Here is a 22,236-nt window from a genome sequence, read left to right as displayed (position 1 = left end):
GGCTCCGAAGAATTCGACGACCAAAGAACTGTGAGTAAGACGTTGAAGCCAGCACACAAAAAAAGTGACAAGGCCCAGGGGACGCCACTGCCACCAGGCCATGGCTCGACCCATAAATTCGGTGACCGACCATCGGCACCGAAAAAGGCCGAAATGGTGCCGAGATCGCCCGACTCCGGTCGAGACACCGGCACACAGCCTTCTCAGGACCGAGAAAGTGCTGTTGATAAACATCGACGCCGAGATATCGGAGCCGAAACTGCTTGACGCAGAGACAGCAGCACCGAGGAAGATCGACGCCGAGAGGGTTCGACTCCGAAAAAGTAGAAGGTCACTTCGGAGCCGAAAAAGAGTACAGACAGGGTTTCGGTGCAAAAACAACCTGCAACCGACCCACCTACCGGTTCCTATTCAGAGGAGCAATCACTGTCCTCTCAGATGCGAAAGCATAGATTTGAGGAAGAGTTGCAATCCACCGAGGTGGACTACACTCAGAAACGTATTTTTATACAGGAAGGAACAGGGAAAATAAGCACCCTTCCCCCTATTAGGAGAAAAAGGAGACTGGAGTTTCAATCAGACCAAGCACCACAAACAAAAATGGTGAAAAAGGTAACTCCGCCACCCTCTCAAAAGGTAACTCCGCCACCCTCTCCTCCACCTGTAACTAACGTTTCACCGGCACAAACTCCATCACATTCCCCGGCTCACACCACCATGAGCCAAGGTGATCAGGACCAAGACGCTTGGGACTTATACGACGCCCCAGTGTCGGACAACAGTCCAGAGGTGTACCCTGCAAAGCCCTCACCACCGGAAGATAGCACAGCATACTCACAAGTGGTGGCTAGAGCAGCAGAGTTCCACAACGTGTCCCTACACTCGGAACCAGTTGAGGATGACTTCTTATTCAACACCTTCTCCTCCACCCATAGCTCCTACCAAAGCCTGCCTATGCTCCCAGGAATGCTTCGGCACTCAAAGGAAATCTTCAAGGAGCCGGTCAAGAGTAGAGCAATAACACCAAGAGTGGAAAAGAAATATAAAGCACCTCCCACAGACCCTGTTTTCATCAGCTCACAGCTGCCACCAGATTCCGTCGTAGTAGGAGCAGCTCGCAAGAGAGCCAACTCCCACACACCTGGGGATGCACCGCCCCCAGATAAAGAGAGCCGCAAGTTTGATGCAGCCGGAAAGAGAGTTGCAGTACAAGCTGCAAACCAGTGGCGCATCGCTAACTCTCAAGCACTACTTGCGCGCTATGACAGAGCCCATTGGGACGAGATGCAACACCTCATTGAGCATCTACCCAAAGAGCTACAAAAGAGGGCGAAACAGGTGGTTGAGGAAGGACAGAACATATCTAATAATCAGATACGCTCCTCTATGGATGCAGCGGACACAGCTGCAAGAACAATTAACACATCTGTGACTATCAGAAGGCACGCATGGCTACGAACGTCTGGTTTTAAACCAGAGATTCAGCAGGCAGTGCTCAATATGCCATTCAATGAGAAACAACTGTTCGGACCAGAAGTGGACACGGCGATTGAAAAACTCAAAAAGGACACTGACACTGCTAAAGCCATGGGCGCACTCTACTCCCCGCAGAGCAGAGGCACTTACAGCACCTTCCGCAAAACATCCTTTAGAGGGGGGTTTCGGGGTCAAGCCACACAAGCCAGCACCTCACAGGCCACACCGTCCAGCTACCAGGGACAGTACCAAAGGGGAGGCTTTCGGGGCCAATACAGAGGACAATTCCCTAGGAATAGGGGAAAATTTCAAATCCCCAAAACCCCTACAACCAAACAGTGACTCACATGTCACTCATCCCCTCCACACAACACCAGTGGGGGGAAGAATAGGTCAGTATTACCAAGCATGGGAGGAAATAACTACAGACACTTGGGTCTTAGCAATTATCCAACATGGTTATTGCATAGAATTTCTGCAAATCCCTCCAAACATACCACCAAAAGCACAGAATTTATCAAAACAACATTCAGACCTTCTGGAAATAGAAGTTCAAGCATTATTGCAAAAGAACGCAATAGAACTAGTACCAAAGACACAAATAAACACAGGAGTTTATTCCCTGTACTTCCTAATACCAAAAAAGGACAAAACACTGAGACCAATCCTAGACCTCAGAACACTAAACACCTACATCAAATCAGAACACTTTCACATGGTCACGCTACAAGAAGTGTTACCATTGCTAAAGCAACAGGACTACATGACAACCTTAGATCTCAAAGACGCGTATTTCCACATACCAATACATCCGTCGCACAGGAAATACCTAAGGTTCGTATTCAAGGGAATACATTACCAATTCAAAGTATTGCCCTTCGGTTTAACAACTGCACCAAGAGTCTTCACAAAGTGCCTAGCAGTAGTGGCTGCACACATCAGAAGGCAGCAAATACACGTATTCCCGTATCTAGACGACTGGCTAATCAAAACCGACTCACTGACAAGGTGCTCGCACCACACAGTTCAAGTCATGCAAACCCTCTACAAACTCGGTTTCACCATCAACTATGCAAAATCACACATTCTGCCGTGCAAGGTACAACAATACCTAGGTGCCACAATAGATACAACAAAGGGAATAGCCACTCCAAGTCCACAAAGGGTTCAAAATTTCAAAAAGATTATACAACGCATGTATCCAACACAAAAAATACAAGCTAAGATGATATTACAACTACTAGGCATGATGTCCTCATGCATAGCCATTGTCCCACACGCAAGGTTGCACATGCGGCCCTTACAACAGTGCCTAGCATCACAATGGTCTCAAGCACAGGGTCAGCTTCTAGATCTGGTGTTGATAGACCGCCTAACATACCTCTCGCTTCTATGGTGGAACAACATAAATTTAAACAAAGGGCGGCCTTTCCAAGACCCAGTGCCACAATACGTGATAACAACAGATGCTTCCATGACAGGGTGAGGAGCACACCTCAATCACCACAGCATACAAGGACAATGGGACGTACATCAAAGAAAGCTGCATATAAATCACCTCGAACTACTAGCAGTTTTCCAAGCATTAAAAGCATTTCAACCACTCATAACTCACAAATACATTCTTGTCAAAACAGACAACAATGTATTATCTAAACAAACAGGGGGACACACACTCGACACAGCTGTGCCTGCTGGCACCAAAAATATGGCAATGGGCAATTCACAACCACATTCGCCTAATAGCACAGTTTATTCCAGGGATCCAGAATCAACTTGCAGACAATCTCTCACAAGATCACCAACAGGTCCACGAGTGGGAAATTCACCCCCAACTTCTAAACACTTACTTCAAACGTTGGGGAACACCTCAAATAGACTTATTTGCAACAAAGGAGAACGCAAAATGCCAATACTTCGCATCCAGATACCCACACAGGCAGTCTCAAGGCAATGCCCTATGGATGAACTGGTCAGGGATATTTGCGTACGCTTTTCCCCCCTCTCCCTCTCCTTCCATATCTAGTAAACAAATTGAGTCAGAACAAACTCAAACTCATACTGATAGCACCAACATGGGCATGGCAACCATGGTACACAACACTGCTAGACCTATCAGTAGTACCCCACGTCAAGTTGCCCAACTGGCCAGATCTGTTAACACAACACAACCAACAGATCAGGCATCCAAACCCAGCATCGCTGAATCTAGCAATCTGGTTCCTGAAATCCTAGAATTCGGACACTTAAACCTCACACAAGAATGTATGGAAGTCATAAAGCAAGCCAGAAGACCATCCACTAGACACTGCTATGCAAGCAAATGGAAAAGATTTGTTTGCTATTGCCATCATAATCAAATTCAACCATTACACACATCTCCAAAAGATGTAGTGGGTTACTTACTACACTTACAAAAAACAAACCTGGCCTTCGCTTCCATTAAGATACACCTAGCAGCAATATCTGCATACCTGCAGATTACCCATTCAACTTCACTATTTAGGATACCTGTCATTAAAGCATTTATAGAAGGCCTCAAAAGAATTATACCACCAAGGACACCACCCGTTCCTTCATGGAACCCTAACATCGTCTTAACCAGACTCATGGGTCCACCCTTTGAACCTATGCACTCTTGCGAAATACAATTCCTAACCTGGAAAGTTGCATTTCTCATCGCCATCACATCTCTAAGAAGAGTAAGTGAAGTTCAGGCGTTTACAATACAAGAACCTTTTATCCAACTACACAAAAATAAAGTAGTCCTAAGGACCAATCCTAAATTTTTCACCGTTCCACCTAAATCAAACGGTAGAGCTACCAGTGTTCTTCCCACAGCCAGATTCCATAGCTGAAAGGGCACTACATACATTAGACGTCAAAAGAGCACTAATGTACTACATCGACAGAACTAAAAACATCAGGAAAACTAAACAACTGTTTATTGCATTTCAAAAACCTCACACAGGAAACCCAATCTCGAAACAGGGTATAGCCAGATGGAGTTAAGTGCATCCAAATCTGCTACCTTAAAGCAAAAAGACAACTGCCCATTACACCAAGGGCACACTCAACCAGAAAGAAAGGCTCTACCATGGCCTTTCCTAGGGAATATTCCAATGCACGAAATATGTAAGGCAGCCACATGGTCTACGCCTCACACATTTACCAAGCACTACTGTGTAGACGTGCTATCAGCACAACAAGCCACAGTAGGTCAAGCCGTACTAAGAACCTTATTTCAGACTACTTCCACTCCTACAGGCTGAGCCACCGCTTTTGGGGAGATAACTGCTTACTAGTCTATGCACAACATGTGTATCTACAGCGACAGATGCCATCGAACTGAAAATGTCACTTACCCAGTGTACATCTGTTCGTGGCATCAGTCGCTGAAGATTCACATGTGCCCACCCACCTCCCCGGGAGCCTGTAGCCGTTTGGAAGTTAGCTTCAACTTTGTACATTTGTAAATATATAAAATCTTAGTTAGGTACATACTTATTCACTCCATTGCATGGGCACTATTACTAACAAACAACTCCTACCTCACCCTCTGCGGGGAAAACAATCGAAGATGGAGTCGACGCCCATGCGCAATGGAGACAAAGAGGAGGAGTCCCTCGGTCCCGTGACTCGAAAGACTTCTTCGAAGAAAAACAACTTGTAACACTCCGACCCAACACCAGATGGCGGGCTATGCACAACATGTGAATCTTCAGCGACTGATGCCACGAACAGATGTACACTGGGTAAGTGACATTTTCATTCTAAAGCATGATGTGGTAGCAGATTGTCATTTACAAACCGTAAATTGAAATTGCCAACAACTTTCCCACTAACTTGCATCTTTACTGATAGAACTATGTAGTGTACTAACAATCTGTGAAAATTGGGGTTCAGAATTTATTTTTATCATTTGCACACCACCAAGTAAATAGTTCTGATTTGTTTTCATCCTGTTAAAACACTTTTCATCCCACAGAGGTAAAAAATGGGGTTTCACAACTACTTTAATACATTTTGAAATGTTTGTCCAGTTGACTTATTAGCTATTCAAACGTTGTATGTTAGGAAGAATCTTTCATTTCGCACTTTTTATATAGCAGGTCAAACGTATCAATTTGCAAAATCCTGGAACTCTGCAATCAGCAAATGTGACGAGATAAAAACAATATTTAAATGCATCTCTAATGCACCTTACTGAGTGAACAGAACACCTGTTATTTGTCAGCTCGGCAGAACAGGCGAGTAGGTTTCAAGTGTATCTAGACCTGATAGACTATGACTCTCCTTAACGAGTGGGTGGGTAGATTTCTTGAGGCCTGTAGAACCACTATGATTGTTTCCCTCAAAAATTTTGAGGCTCCTAGTTCTCCAAGGCCTCAATGTACTGAACATCAGATGCTATCTTTTACCATTTTAATTTTACCTTACTTTAACTTAGGGGGTCTTAACTTTGATAATCTTCTTAAAGGGAGCAAGACACCTCTTTCTTCATAAGCTGAAAGTCTGCCTGTCCTTTTTGATCGATGAAGTCAGTGAGATCTATCTTCTAATCATCTACTAAGTATATCCTATCATTGTGGACATTTTGCGTACACAAGGTTTGGAGGAAACCCTGAAACACAAAATGTATAGACTTTTGTGCACACCCTAGGTCATCTTTTCACTGTAGCATAGACCTGCTGTGCCCCGCTCTCCTCTTGAGCCCTGATAACATCCTACCCAACTAGTCACTGTCTAAATCAGTAGTAGGAAAAAATATCTTGGGCAGTGTTTAATTTTCACTATTTATGTTTAAGACATGTTAATTCACACTGATTTGGGCACTGCACCCTTGATTCAGTTCCAAGCATTCGGAGGTGAAGTGGAAAAAATAAGATCTTCATACTTTGGTATTTGCAATGTTGCCAGTAACTTGAGCGTGCATTTTAGATTACTTTTGTGCAGCATACTTCATCAAATGATTTCCTTTGTTGGTGTATCACCTGGATGTAGCCTGTGAATATTTCAATCACCATGCCTTAGTAGATGGCATAATCATTTTGTTGTGCTCTTTGGAAAAGCACATCTGCATGTTTTGTAGTTCAGAAATTGTGCAGTCACCAATTTAGATGGTGCAGTCACCAATTTAGATGGTGCAGTCACCAATTTAGATGGTGCTACTTGCTTTGGGGGAAGTGAAAGTACCCCTTTGTGTCCTCTTGCTTTAGGGGGGAAAAAACCTGACGATTTTGGGAAAAAAACTCCTTTGTGCACAACCGCTTCAGAATCCACCGGTCCAGGTATAGTTTCATTGATGGGCCTGCCAACCTCTCTGGGTTGCATACATACTTAATCTATCCTGTGGACACCTGGATATTGAGCGCTGAGTACAACTTTAGCAAGAATTATCTTACTAAACATAAGGGTACCCTGAAATTCGAATAGAAATTTATTTGTTGGTTCTTCTGCAACTTTCTGTTATGGCTGCCATGACTGCAAACACTACCCGAATCATAGGGAAGTATCAGAGTAGTTTTCTTCCATTTCTTTTCCAATTTGTTCTGTTGTGTGCAGTAGGTTCAAAGGGCCAATCGACAGCAGCTATACTGTTTTCTTCACTGGACCTTCATTCAGGGGTCAAATTCTGCAGTTGTTTCTGGCCCCTATGGGGAAGTTGGTGGAGGGGGGGAGGAAATCATCTCTCCCACAAATTGTGCTTTCCAAGAGCCTATTGATTTCAATTCTCAATGGACCTAGCTCCAATGTTGGGATATTTAGATTGTGAATAATACAACCATGTAGAGCAGTGGTTCCCAACCTGTGGTCCGGGAACCCTTGGGGGTCCGCAAAGCCTCCTCAGGGGGTCAGCGACTGCTTAGAAAATTAAATAATCTTTAAAGATTAGGTCCCCAGTTTTGAGGTCTCCGGATTCCAATAATGATTCAGTGGGGGTCCCTGGGTTCCAGTAATGAGGATGTGGGGGACCACAGAAGTCAAAAGGTTGGGAACCACTGATGAAGAGTGTTTTATAGGATAACTACCTGTTGATTCAAAACGTCTGAGTTTTGCTTCTCATTGGCCATATTGGCAGTTATGCTCTGTCCCTTCTTAAAGTCGTGATAGTTAACTAGGTTGGTGTCTCGTCCTTTCTCTGCTTTGAAACATGACAGTCACAACACACCTGAGTTTTAAGGGGAATACTAACTGTTTCAAAGACAATGAGTGTGAGAAAAATATGGCGGCTCGTGAGAGGGGGTAATGTGGGGTAGTACACCAAGGGGGGAGCTTTAGTTTTGTTTATTGTAAACATAATTGTGCTGACTTTCTTGGTCTGACAGGTGTTTTATTACAAACATCCTCCCTTTTATCTGGCGACTGCCAATTCTGAAGGAGTGCTAGTTCAGTAGCAGGTCATGTGGCAAACGTGTGCAGACCTTGTTTTGAAAAAAGTAAATGCCTTCTTTACTGTTATCTGTTTTATCCGTTTGCTTCCAAGGTAGTTTTAATATCAGAATTGTATGAAAATATTTTTGCTAAATACTTTCAAAAAATGGTTTTGGAAACCTGCATCTAAAAATACACCGCGATTTGATGTTGGACCTCTTTTTGTTGCAGATGATGATGTGCCTGCAGACATGGTTGCAGAAGAATCAGGTCCTGGTGCACAGAATAGTCCATATCAACTTCGCAGAAAAACTCTTCTACCTAAAAGAACAGCCTGCCCCACAAAAAGCAGTATGGAGGTAAACACATTTTTGGAAATAACGTTTTGGTTTAAAAACGCTTGGATTTCCAATAAAGGTATTTTGAGTGTAATTGGGTCTTGCTTTGAGGAGGATAGTCTTTTTTTGTGTCCTTGATAGAAGAGCACTATAATTGGCACTTGTTTTGTTTTTAAGAGTCAAGGAAAATATATTTGGGTTATACTTCACTCTGGCTCCCATCTGGGAGTGAGAGCAACAGTTGTCGTATGATCCTGCAGTATAGGCTTTTCTAGCGAGTCATCTACCAGCATTGGAGGATCTCCAGAGCATTAAGTAAACCAGCATTTGCAAAGCCAGTAGGTCTCTCCCAATGTCTTTTCTTCATGCTTTACTGCATCAAACCATATGCTGCACGGCATGAGGAAAAATTAACAAAGAAAATAAAAAAATACAAGCACAATGACGGGGCTGCTGGGCTATGTCATTTTATATGCATATGAATCTGTTAAACTCCCATGCACATGACTACAGACCTACAGACCCCCATATCCCCCACCCCACATACCCCCAATAGACCCCAGAAGCAGCATCAGCATGCTTTTTTTAAAATATATATTTTTTTTTTACACAAAATCCAGAGATTCAACTCCGAGCCATTCAACACTTCCCTGTGTGTGACCAAAATTGCAATTTTACTCTGTAATGCACAAATGTTTAATGAAAATGTTCAAACCCCTGCCTGTTGTTGGGCACAAACTGATACAGTTCCATATCCCCTGCTTTTGTTACATTTTGTCCATGTTATTGGAGTGCTAGTAGCAGGTCAGGGCGGGCAGCAGTTTTGGCGGGATGGTGAGAGCCACATAGAGCAGTGCCAGGGAAGCTGGGGGAGGCACAGATGTACACGGGCGAGAGAGGGGCAACATAAACGTTGGTGGGGTTTACCAGCACACTGGTGAGAGAGAGCAACTCTGGCCATAGAAGCTCACTGCAAGAGTTGGGGTGGGGGACAAAGGCTCATGAGCAATAGAGGAAAGAAAAGCACGTTCAGGAGATAGCTTAAAAACACATGCACTCTCATGGAGTGCTTCAACGAAAACAGAAAAACAAGCTATCAAAATGTGAGCAGTGGGAAGGCACAAGTACTTTGGCCATGCACTAGGGGAGGACCAAACATAAGAAGAGGAAGCAAAGCCAGGATGTGCTAATGAATAAGAAGCAAGCAAACAAATGCCAAGTGGTAAGCAGTGGTCCATCTGTAAGCTCATTCTAACCTAAGAAAATGTATTGCAAAAGACCGAGTGCATGTGCTGCTTTAGGTGAGACCAAAAAGGTTTTTATAAATCCCCAATCCATTTGTTTTATCCATGATGTTTGTGTTTTACTAATTTCTGTTAAACTGCTGGAGGTTTCTCAGTTGATTGTTTTTCTATTGAAGTTCTGTCCTGTTATTGTTTCTAAAAGGCCGGGCATCTGTACACTTTATTTTTTTAACTTACTGCTCTAAAATGGCCAGTTTGCCATCATAATAAATTCTAATAGATGGCCTGTGGTATGTCAGCACACATGGGTGAATTTTCCTAAAGAAAAGCATTTTCCAGTATAGCAGCCCATGGTTGGTCTTGTGCACACATTCATACTGATGCATCAACAGTAATTTATCATATTAATTTACTGTTTAAGATGGGGCTGTAGTCATTTTCGAGTTGTAAAGTAATCATAATCTATAATCTGTGCTACAGCAAGCAAGCACTGACAAAGCCAATGGCTGAGATGTGCTTTACGGTTTGAGTTGCTTAAATTCTGAGACAATGCCTATGATCGAGACCTAGGATTACTCGTCTTTTTTTTTTTTTTTCATTTTTTTTTTTCTTTCATCTCATGATTTGTTCCCTTGATTCACCATTATAACCCAATCCCATTCTCATTGACCCAACGGATTCTATGATTTGAAGCCTGAAACTGCAGAATAAAATATTGTGCAAGTGTGCATATAGGGTACATGCAACAAATAAGGATTCTGGTAAATTACCATTTATCAGTTGAGGGTGGGCTTTGGGTGCCCATAAAACAGCTTTACTCAGGAAGTTGCTTTTAATATGGCAGTAGCATATGGTTACACATACCCGTGTGTGTTTGTGTGTGCGCTATTTCTGGACAGCTAGCCTAACTGCAGAGCAACTGGAGAGTGTACATTGATGAAAAGGGAGGCAGGGGTTATGGAACTGTTTGTGCCCATCAGTAGGCAGAGGTTTGCACATTTTCATGAAACATTTTTACTTTACACAGTTAAATTTAACTTTTGTTTACACACATGGAAGTGTTGAGTGGTTTTGAGTTGAATCTCCGGATTTTGTGTTAACTGTTGAAGCAGGGATTGGAACCCAGGTCCTACATTTAGCACAAGACCACACTGGTGAGAAAAGTCTCAAGAATTAGGAATAATATATGTTTGATGGCATGTGTGGCTGTAGATACACGTGCTCTGCATACTTCTGCCATCTACTGTTTGATACAGAAGGTTGCTAGTTGCTTTTCTTTGAATAGTCTTCACAGTGACCAGGTAGTGACTTCTCCTTCTGTGTGATACTTTGCATGGGTATCATCTCCATTGTTAGATTGTTTTCATCTGCTGTCAGGTCTGGTTGTGTTTTACCGAGCTCTTGGTCAAGACCGTCTTTTTTGGACACTTTCCGTTCATGATGCTTCCTACACCATGGGTACTGTTCTTCAACGTGCATTTTCCATTCCTTGCGTTTCAGGACGAGAAGAAATAACCTGTAGGATCGGTGTGCTCCAACACCCTCCGGACCCGTGGTCTGCAGGCAACCATTTTCTTTATTGGACCAATTTGAGAATTAACTCCTGATGGAACGGACTCCCTTATGCTTCTATCTTAAGTGCCACACGAAGTTCCTGCAGATTGAACAGCTCCAGCTCTTCAACCTCTGTCTGTCCCCAGATCATAAAGAGGTGGGGTGGGAGGCTCATCTGTCTTTTCGGTCCAAGAAAATGTTACCTGATCGAAGCAACAGGCAATCAAAGAGACACTGCATGTGTTTGGAGAACAAGATGTCGAGTCTGCTCCGGAACAAGAAATACAAGTGGCCTCGGCAGTTGAAGAGGAGGCCTAATCAGTTGAAAACTCTGATTTGGACTCCACAGCAGTCTTGCCTAATGCAGAGTATCAGGCATTGGGCCAATTGCCACAACATCTGCCTACTAGGAGAACACCTCCAAGGGACACACAACAACTTTGCCGACCTCCTCAGCAGGATGCTGAAGCAAGTCTGATAGGAAAACAGCACTTGTGGGAGGAGTTTCCAACTTTCAAAAGTGGGTTTTTCAGACATAGACCTGTTCGCAACCAAAGAAAATGCAAAATGCCCAAACTTAGCCACCAGGTTCCCACACCCTCAGTCCAAGGACAAACCTGTATGGGTGAACTGCTCAGGGATATTTGCCTATGCCTTTCCACCTCTCCTCCTTCTTCTGTTTCTGAAGCTCAGGCAAACATCCTTCACGTTGATCCTTTAGGCCTCACGGGCCTGGCAACCATGGTTCACCACCTTTCTAAAACTGTCAGTAGTTTCTCACAAGAAGCTTCCCCTCAACCCGGACCTTCTCTCTCAGAACCATGGTCTAATCGGACACCCAAGAAATTAAACCTAGTGGTATGGCTCTTGAAGTCAAAGAGTTTTGATACCTTAACCTGCCCCAGGAATGCATGGATATTCTTAAGGATGCGTGTAGACCCACTACTAGAGCGTGTAGACCCTCTGCTGCAGCAAAGTGGAAATGTTTTGTCTGCTACTGTTTATCCATACACTGGGACCCTTTAAAGGTCTTGTTGCAGGGTATTCTTTCCTACCTTCATTTTGAAAAAGCAAACGTAGAGTACACTTCCATAAGATTACATCTGGCAGCTATAGCTGCTTACCCTTAGAACAGACAGCATTCTTCCCTTTTCAGTAATAAAAGCTTTTGTGGAAGGTCTCAATAGTGATTCTGCCAAGGCCAGGTGCCTTCTTGGAATCTTCATATTGTACTCAGTAGACTTGTGGGTCCACCATTTGAGCCTTTTTATATTAATGCCTCTTTCAGTTTTCGCCGTGGAAGGTGGCATTTTAAGTTATCACTTCATTTCAGCTTGTAAGTGAACTCCAGACTTTAATCCTGGAAGAATCCATTTTCCAAATACACAAGGATAAAGTAGTTCTTTGCACCAACCCTAAATTCCTACCAAAGATGGTATCTTAATTCCACCTTAATCTGTCGAATTGCCAGTGTTTCTGCAACCAGATTTTGTTGCTGGAAGAGCTCTCCACACTTTAGACTTTAAATGGGTACTTTTGTTCTACATTGATAGAACTAAAACTTTTAGAAAGTCCGAACAGCTTTTTGTTGCTTTCTCACCCCCACACAAAGGCAACCCTAGTCAGGTGGATGATTAAATGTATCCAGACCTGCTATGCTGCAGCCAGAAGACATTACCTGTTCCACCTAGAGCGCACTCCACTTGAAAAGCAACCATGGCCATTTTTAGGAAATATTCCCATAGCTGACATATGTAAGGCAGCTACATGGGCCACACACTTTCAAGAAGCATTATTGTGTGGATGTCTAGCATGCCAGCAAGCTAATGTAGGGCAGGAAGCGCTACGTACACTTTATCAGACCACTGCAACACCCACAGGTTAGTCACCTCTTTTAAAGAGCACTGCTTTACAGTCTATGCAGAGCATGTGTATGTGCAGGCAGACATGCCATCAAAAGGAAAATGTCACCTAACCAGTAAGCATCTGTTTGTGGCATGTAGTGTTGTATTGTATTGTAATCGTATTTATATAGCGCTTACTACCCCTGACGAGGCGTCGAAGCGCTTCACATTGTAGATTCACATGCTCCCATCAGTCTACCAGGACACATGTGGCCATTGCAGTACCTTCAGTTATCCATACACTTATTTGCATGGACATATGTTTTTTGCTATTACACTACACTCCATTCTCAGCTTCCTGCGGGAAAACAATATTAACAATGGAGTCGATGCCCATGCACAGTATCACCGAGAAGGAGTCACTCTGTCGTGACTCAAGACTTTTAGAAGAAAAACAACTTGAATACTTCCGGACCCATTACTAGATGGCAGAAGTATGCAGGGCATGTGAATGTAGAGCACTACTGCATGCCACAAACAGATACGTAACGAGCAAGTAACTTTTTTTTTTTTTTTTTCCCTTAGGGTGCTTCTACATCAACTACTGAGAACTTTGGCCATAGAGCGAAACGACCGAGAGTCTCTGGAAAATCACAAGACTTACCAGGTATCTTGACTTACTGCTGTTGACCCTTCAGAATTTCACATTGGCCCTTCCCTTTGTATTTAATTTTTCTTCTTCTAGGGGCTACGTTGCTCTCGCAACTTTGGTCTCAGAAAACAATACTGTACCTATGCTCCTGATCACATTTTAATTCGATATCCACAACTCTGACCTTGGTGTGAAAAAAGGCAATTTTTTTCACCTTAAAAGTATGATCACAATGTAATAAATGTCATTTGGGTTTCATATTTAATGTGCTTTTTATACTGTCTACTTCTGTTTATATTATTGTATTTCACCTCCAACTATATGCATTATGTTAGTTTTCATATACCAAATACACGGTTCTCTCAAACACATGTGCTGGTCTATTGATGATATCCTAATATCCTTTAATTTCTTGATAGCAGCACCTGCAGAGCAGTATCTTCAGGAGAAACTGCCAGATGAAGTGGTTTTAAAGATATTCTCCTACCTGCTGGAGCAGGATCTCTGTAGAGCGGCCTGTGTGTGTAAGCGCTTCAGTGAGCTAGCTAATGATCCAATTTTATGGTGAGTGACCGATTTTTGTAATACCAGTGTGTTTTGTAAAAATCTTTAAGATTATGCCTTGTGGTGTTAGCTGTCTGTGTTTGAACAGAGTTTATTTCAATTGACAAATGGTGTTTTTTTTAAAGCCCAGTGTCCTTCCTTATCTCTTTTAAAGATTGGCTTTTAGCTTTTGTTGTACCATAATGTTATGCATTTGGAAAAACCTTTTTTTCTGTTTATCTTAACAGTTTTTCAGTGTAATAGTGGAGTTAGTACTGCTTTCATAATTTTTAAAGGCACACAGATGTATATACAACAAATTTTTGGGGGGCGCCGGGGCGGGTGTCTTGGTTGCTGAAAATGGTGGACAAGCATCTTTGATCTCCCGCAGTGACTTGTCATCTGTCGGCCTTCCAAGGTGGAATCACCTGCCAGAATCACGGACTTGGTCCCCCGGGGAGGACACGCCACTGCCTCAGCTGTGGCGCTGGGCCTCCTGGCGGTGTGCACCACAGGAGAGACCCTGGTGGGAGCAGGGCGACCCAGGGCGTGGTAAGCTGGAGCGGAGGCCACGCAACCTTGTTCCCCAATTAAGGAGCGTGGGTTATCCCTCCCCAGGACTCGAACACCTGTTGGGTGGTGGCTCTCAAGAGAGAGAAGGAAGGCTGGTGGGAGCAGACACACCTGGAAAGTCAAGGTGGCCTGGACAGACCGGCAGAGCCTAGGACATTATGGCTCCTGGAGCCACACCCTTCATCTTTCTGCTGTAGGGGAGCGCGCCGAAGGGGCTGGCACGAGACAAGAGGACACACCCATCAGGGAGGCAGTTGTGGATGCTGGAGAGTTACCGACTGGTCAGGCCTCGTTGGACAGATGGGCCGGCCCACAGCAGAGCCTGAGTCTCCTTTTGATGCCTCACCTCTTCTTGCATGGCTAGGAGGTGTGCACCAGGGGGCCTGGTGTGGAGAGACAGACCCTGTGGAGACTTAGGGAGGCCTGAGGAGAGTGGATGGGTCAGGCTACTGGGGCAGTGAAGATCATGTGCCAAGTGGCAGTGACAGTAGCCAGGGAGCAGCTGGGGGCCCCTCGGAGACAGTGGCTGCTCGTGCCCCCCTGAAGAGACAGCGTTGAGGTGGGACGGCTGGTGACGGGCCTCCTGGACTGTGCCGGGATGTGCCTGAAACAATGGGGGAGGGGCAGAGTACAACCTAATTGGAGCCCCACCCCCACCTTAGCCCTCCCTGCCAACTCCCTGATGTGTTATAGGAGACAGTGATCTTTGAGCAAGTAGAACCCCATCCAGAGTCCACAAAACATTCCCCCCCCTTCTCAACCAGACTTTGGGGTTTGGGACAGAAGTCTCACTCCTGCGACATGTGACCGACTGTATGACTGAAGTGGACACTAGTAGCTCAGCAGAGGGCGAGCTGCGATCTCTCAAAGATGATCTTGCTAGCCTACAGTCTGTGACCCTGCAATTAGAGAGATGGGCAGAAGATGCTGAAGGCTGCTCTCTGTGGAACGGTATCCAGTTGGTGGGGGCCCCGGAGGCACTAGAGGTTGCCCACTCATAACAGTACTTTGCCCACTGGCCCTGCTCCTGGGCACCTGAGAAGTCCCTCTCCCTGCTTTGTGGTTGAGAGGGCACAAAGATCCTTGGCACTCCCGACCACTGTGGGCCCCACCCTGACTGATAGTTATATGCCTACTCAATTGTACTGGCAGGGACGCTATTCTTACAGAGGCTTGTCACCAACAAACGGTGCTGCTAGAATCTAACCAGGTGATGATCTTCTCGGACCATACATTGCGGTTGCAACAGCATGCAGATGAATATGATGCTGTATCCAGCACGACTAAAGGTTATCTTCCAGGGAAAGACTGTTTTTTTCGATGCCCCCAAAGGCTGTGTGGCGTTGGGCCACAGAACAACCACAGCTGTCTGGAGGTGCTGAGGGGGGGCCCTAGGGGAAGAAACACTTGGCATCTGATCCCGCCATTCAGGGCCAAGCAAAACTCATGATATATCACAACTCAGTAGCAAGGGTCAAGATGAATGGCATCTTCTCGGAGGAGAGAGGAGCCCGCCAGGGATGCCCTATCTCATCACTGTTGACTCTGTGCCTAGAGTCCTTGGCCTACTGTCTGAGGATCAGAGGAGAAATGATGGGTTCCCTCAAGACTGACAGGGTGCCGGAGAAACTCTCCTTGTAGGCAGACTACATATTGTTTATCTCTCCTACCTGATTGTCTCTATACCAACAGTCCTGTCAGTGTTTCGCAGTTTTGAAACATTGTGGGATACAATCTCAACTGGGCTATATCAGTATTATAGTCCCCAGAGATAGTGATTCCACCCCCAGATCGTGACTACCAGAGTGGGTTTTCGCTACCTGTGCATATATATATTAGGCTTACTAAACAGGAGTTGTTTGACCTGAATATAGAAATGGTCTACCTGACCTTCCGAAAAGATATTGGTCACTGGAGGCAACTACCCTTCTCGAGTATGAGAAGAGCTGCCTTTTTTTTTTTTTAAAACAAGCTCACCCTCCCCACATTTCTATATGTCCTCCAGAACATCCCATGGCCATTGAGTGTGGCCTTCCTGACCATAAGGCAGTTGGCTGCTCTTTGATTTTCCTTGATTGAAACGCAAATAGGAACTTGGTAAAGGTGGTCCTACATAACAGTGACACATATTCAGGGGCAGACTCAAGAACTGGAGTGCCATGCCATCTCTCGATATCTTTGTAAGCTCCTTTTTTCCCTCTCTCTACTTTTCTTTATTTATTCAAGTCGAAAGACTAGCAGTCTGGAAACCCTAGGTTCGATGGCATCTGTCGCTGTAGATACACATGTTGTGCATAGCCCGCCATCTGGTGTTGGGTCGGAGTGTTACAAGTTGTTTTTCTTCGAAGAAGTCTTTCGAGTCACGGGACCGAGGGACTCCTCCTCTTTGTCTCCATTGCGCATGGGCGTCGACTCCATCTTGGATTGTTTTCTTTCCGCCATCGGGTTCGGACGTGTTCCTTTCGCTCCGGGTTTCGGAACGGAAAGTTAGCTCAAAATCGGAAAATTACGTCGGTATTGTTGCGTTCGGGATCGGGTTAGATAGCATCGACATCGCATCGATACGATAACATCTCCATTGCCCTTCGGGGTAGTTTTCGATCCCCCGTCGGGGCCTGGTCGGCCCGACTGCGTGTGACATCGACGCTGATGGAACGGACCCCGTTCCGTTTCTGTCCTAAATGCCACAACAAATACCCATATACAGACCAACATTCGGTCTGTAACCTGTGCCTGTCGCCCGAGCACAGGGAAGAAACTTGTGAGGCCTGTCGTGCGTTCCAGTCCCGAAAAACGCTCCATGACCGCCGAGCCAGAAGACTGCAAATGGCGTCCACGCCGACAGGACACCGAGATTTCGAGGAACAAGAAGAAGTAGAAGCCTTCTCGATCCATGACTCGGGCGAATTCGACGACCATGAAACAGTGAGTAAGACGTCGAAGATAGCACATAAGAAAACTGACAAGGCCCAGGGGACGCCACTGCCATCAGGCCATGGCTCAACCCATAAACTCGGTGACCGACCATCGGCACCGAAGAAGGCCGAAATAGTGCCGAGATCGTCCGACTCGGGTCGAGACACAGGCACCCAGCCATCTCGGGACCAAGATAGTGCTGCCGGCAAAGATCGACGCCGAGATAGCGGAGCCGAAGCTGCTCGACGCAGAGACAGCGGCACCGAGGAGGATCGACGCCGAGAGGGGTCGACTCCAAAAAAGAGGAAAGTCGCCTCGGAGCCGAAAAAGAGCGTGGACATGGTTTCGGTGCCAAAACGACCCGCAACCGAGCCAACTACCGGTTCCTATTCAGAGGAACAATCACTGTCCTCTCAAATGCGAAAGCATAGATTCGAAGAGGAATTACAATCCACCGAGGTGGACCACACTCAAAAAAGGATTTTTATACAGAGTGGAACAGGGAAAATAAGCACCCTTCCCCCTATTAGGAGGAAGAGGAGACTGGAATTCCAACAAGAACAAACACCACAAACAAAACTGGTGAAGAAGGTAACTCCGCCACCCTCTCCTCCACCTGTGGCTCCCATTTCACCGGCACAGACTCCGTCACATTCACCGGCTCAAACCACCTTAAGGTAAGGTGACCAGGACCAAGATGCTTGGGACTTATACGACGCCCCAGTGTCGGACAACAGTCCTGAGGCGTATCCTACAAAGCCCTCACCACCAGAAGACAGCACAACATATTCACAAGTGGTGGCTAGAGCAGCAGAGTTCCACAACGTGTCTCTACACTTGGAGCCTGTCGAAGATGACTTCCTCTTCAACACCCTCTCTTCCACACATAGCACCTACCAAAGCCTGCCTATGCTCCCAGGAATGCTAAGGCACGCAAAGGACATATTCAAAGAGCCTGTCAAAAGTAGGGCAATAACACCGAGGGTGGAAAAAAAATATAAAGCACCTCCCACAGACCCAGCTTTCATCACCTCACAACTGCCACCAGATTCGGTTGTGGTAGGGGCGGCTCGGAAGAGAGCAAACTCCCACACATCGGGCGATGCACCACCCCCAGATAAGGAGAGCCGAAAGTTCGATGCAGCCGGTAAAAGGGTCGCAGTACAGGCTGCAAACCAGTGGCGCATCGCAAACTCTCAAGCGCTCCTAGCGCGATATGACAGAGCCCACTGGGATGAGATGCAATACCTCATTGAGCATCTGCCCACAGAACTACAAAAGAGGGCGAAACAAGTGGTTGAGGAGGGCCAAAACATCTCCAATAACCAGATACGCTCCTCTATGGACGCAGCGGACACAGCAGCAAGAACGGTTAACACGGCAGTAACCATCCGAAGGCACGCGTGGCTACGAACATCTGGTTTTAAACCAGAGATACAGCAGGCGGTGCTCAATATGCCATTCAATGAGCAACAATTGTTCGGACCTGAAGTGGACACGGCAATTGAGAAGCTAAAAAAGGACACTGACACTGCAAAAGCCATGGGCGCGCTCTACTCCCCGCAGAGCAGAGGCACTTTCAACACCTTCCGCAAGACAACCTTTAGAGGGGGGTTTCGGGGTCAATCCACACAACCCAGTACCTCACAGTCAACACCGTCCACCTACCAGGGACAGTACCAAAGGGGAGGCTTTCGGGGCCAATACAGAGGGGGACAATTCCCTAGAAGCAGGGGAAAATTTCAAGGCCCCAAAACACCTACAAACAAACAGTGACTCACACGTCACTCATCCCCTCCACACAACACCAGTGGGGGGAAGAATAAGTCAGTATTACCAAGAGTGGGAGAACATAACAACAGACACTTGGGTCTTAGCAATTATCCAACATGGTTATTGCATAGAATTTCTACAAATCCCTCCAAACATACCACCAAAAACACAAAATATATCAAAACAACATTCGGACCTCCTAGAAATAGAAGTTCAAGCATTACTGCAAAAGAACTCAATAGAACTGGTACCAGATACACAAACAAATACAGGGGTTTACTCACTGTACTTTCTAATACCAAAGAAGGACAAAACACTGAGACCAATCCTAGACCTCAGAACACTAAACACATACATCAAATCAGAACACTTTCACATGGTCACGCTACAGGAAGTGTTACCATTGCTAAAGCAACAAGATTACATGACAACCTTAGATCTCAAAGACGCGTATTTCCACATACCAATACATCCGTTGCACAGGAAATACCTAAGGTTCGTATTCAAAGGAATACATTACCAATTCAAAGTATGGCCGTTCGGTTTAACAACTGCACCAAGAGTCTTCACAAAGTGCCTAACAGTAGTGGCTGCACACATCAGAAGGCAGCAAATACACGTATTCCCGTATCTAGACGACTGGCTAATCAAGACCGACTCACTGACAAGGTGCTCACACCACACAGATCAGGTCATACAAACCCTCTACAAACTCTGTTTCACCATCAACTATGCGAAATCACACATTCTGCCGTGCAAGGTACAACAATACCTAGGAGCGACAATAGATACAACAAGGGGAATAGCCACTCCAAGTCCACAAAGGGTTCAAAATTTGCAAAAGATTATACAATGCATGTATCCAACACAAAGAATACAGGCGAAGATGATATTACAACTCCTAGGCATGATGTCCTCATGCATAGCCATTGTCCCAAACGCAAGGTTGTACATGCGGCCCTTACAACCGTGCCTAGCATCACAATGGTCACAAGCACAGGGTCAGCTTCTAGATCTGGTGTTGATAGACCGCCTAACATACCTCTCGCTTCTATGGTGGAACAATATAAATTTAAACAAAGGGCGGCCTTTCCAAGACCCAGTGCCACAATACGTGATAACAACAGATGCTTCCATGACAGGGTGGGGAGCACACCTCAATCAACACAGCATACAAGGACAATGGGACGTACATCAAAGAAAGCTGCATATAAATCACCTCGAACTACTAGCAGTTTTCCAAGCATTAAAAGCATTTCAACCACTCATAACTCACAAATACATTCTTGTCAAAACGGACAACATGACAACAATGTATTATCTAAACAAACAGGGGGGGACACACTCGACACAGCTGTGCCTTCTGGCACAAAAAATATGGCAATGGGCAATTCACAACCACATTCGCCTAATAGCACAGTTTATTCCAGGGATCCAGAATCAACTTGCAGACAATCTCTCTCGAGATCACCAGCAGGTCCACGAGTGGGAAATTCACCCCCAAATTCTAAACACTTACTTCAAACGTTGGGGAACACCTCAAATAGACTTATTTGCAACAAAGGAGAACGCAAAATGCCAAAACTTCGCATCCAGATACCCACACAGGCAATCTCAAGGCAATGCCCTATGGATGAACTGGTCAGGGATATTTGCGTATGCTTTTCCCCCTCTCCCTCTCCTTCCATATCTAGTAAACAAATTGAGTCAAAACAAACTCAAACTCATACTGATAGCACCAACATGGGCAAGGCAACCATGGTACACAACACTGCTAGACCTATCAGTAGTACCCCACGTCAAGTTGCCCAACAGGCCAGATCTGTTAACACAACACAAACAACAGATCAGGCATCCAAACCCAGCATCGCTGAATCTAGCAATCTGGCTCCTGAAATCCTAGAATTCGGACACTTAAACCTCACACAAGAATGTATGGAAGTCATAAAGCAAGCTAGAAGACCATCCACTAGACACTACTATGCAAGCAAATGGAAAAGGTTTGTTTGCTACTGCCATCATAATCAAATTCAACCATTACACGCATCTCCAAAAGATGTAGTGGGTTACTTACTACACTTACAAAAAACAAACCTGGCCTTCTCTTCCATTAAGATACACCTAGCAGCCATATCTGCATACCTGCAGATTACCCATTCAAATTCACTATTTAGGATACCTGTCATTAAAGCGTTTATGGAAGGCCTCAAAAGAATTATACCACCAAGGACACCACCCGTTCCTTCATGGAACCTCAACATCGTCTTAACAAGACTCATGGGTCCACCCTTTGAACCTATGCACTCTTGCGAAATACAATTCCTAACCTGGAAAGTTGCATTTCTCATCGCCATCACATCTCTAAGAAGAGTAAGTGAAATTCAGGTGTTTACAATACAAGAACCTTTTATCCAACTACACAAAAATAAAGTAGTCCTAAGGACCAATCCTAAATTTTTGCCAAAGGTTATTTCACCGTTCCACCTAAATCAAACGGTAGAGCTACCAGTGTTCTTCCCACAGCCAGATTCCATAGCTGAAAGGGCACTACATACATTAGACGTCAAAAGAGCACTAATGTACTACATCGACGGAACTAAAAACATCAGGAAAACTAAACAACTGTTTATTGCATTTCAAAAACCTCACGCAGGAAACCCAATCTCGAAACAGGGTATAGCCAGATGGAGTTAAGTGCATCCAAATCTGCTACCTTAAAGCAAAAAGACAACTGCCCATTACACCAAGGGCACACTCAACCAGAAAGAAAGGCGCTACCATGGCCTTCCTAGGGAATATTCCAATGCACGAAATATGTAAGGCAGCCACATGGTCTACGCCTCACACATTTACCAAGCACTACTGTGTAGACGTGCTACAGCACAACAAGCCACATTAGGTCAAGCCGTATTAAGAACCTTATTTCAGACTACTTCCACTCCTACAGG

The 22,236-nt window shown here is 45.2% G+C and overlaps 1 protein-coding gene across 2 annotated transcripts in view; it reads left to right on the top strand.

Moving 5' to 3' along the window:
- Positions 1 to 22,236, top strand: part of FBXO11 (F-box protein 11) — a 608,024-nt gene that overhangs the window by 83,414 nt on the left and 502,374 nt on the right. Inside the window, exons 2-4 of one of the 2 annotated variants that reach the window (XM_069234039.1) lie at positions 8,083 to 8,210; positions 13,417 to 13,498; positions 13,903 to 14,047. In XM_069234039.1, coding sequence (XP_069090140.1) covers positions 8,083 to 8,210; positions 13,417 to 13,498; positions 13,903 to 14,047 — 355 coding nt within the window. The remainder of the gene's footprint in view (positions 1 to 8,082; positions 8,211 to 13,416; positions 13,499 to 13,902; positions 14,048 to 22,236) is intronic. The other variant, XM_069234040.1, reaches the window with a different exon arrangement.

The sequence above is a fragment of the Pleurodeles waltl genome, chromosome 5 (assembly GCF_031143425.1).
Source record: "Pleurodeles waltl isolate 20211129_DDA chromosome 5, aPleWal1.hap1.20221129, whole genome shotgun sequence".
NCBI classification, from domain to species: Eukaryota; Metazoa; Chordata; class Amphibia; order Caudata; family Salamandridae; genus Pleurodeles; species Pleurodeles waltl.
Note: the sequence above shows the minus strand (reverse complement) of the source record. Positions and strands in the feature narration are given on the sequence as shown.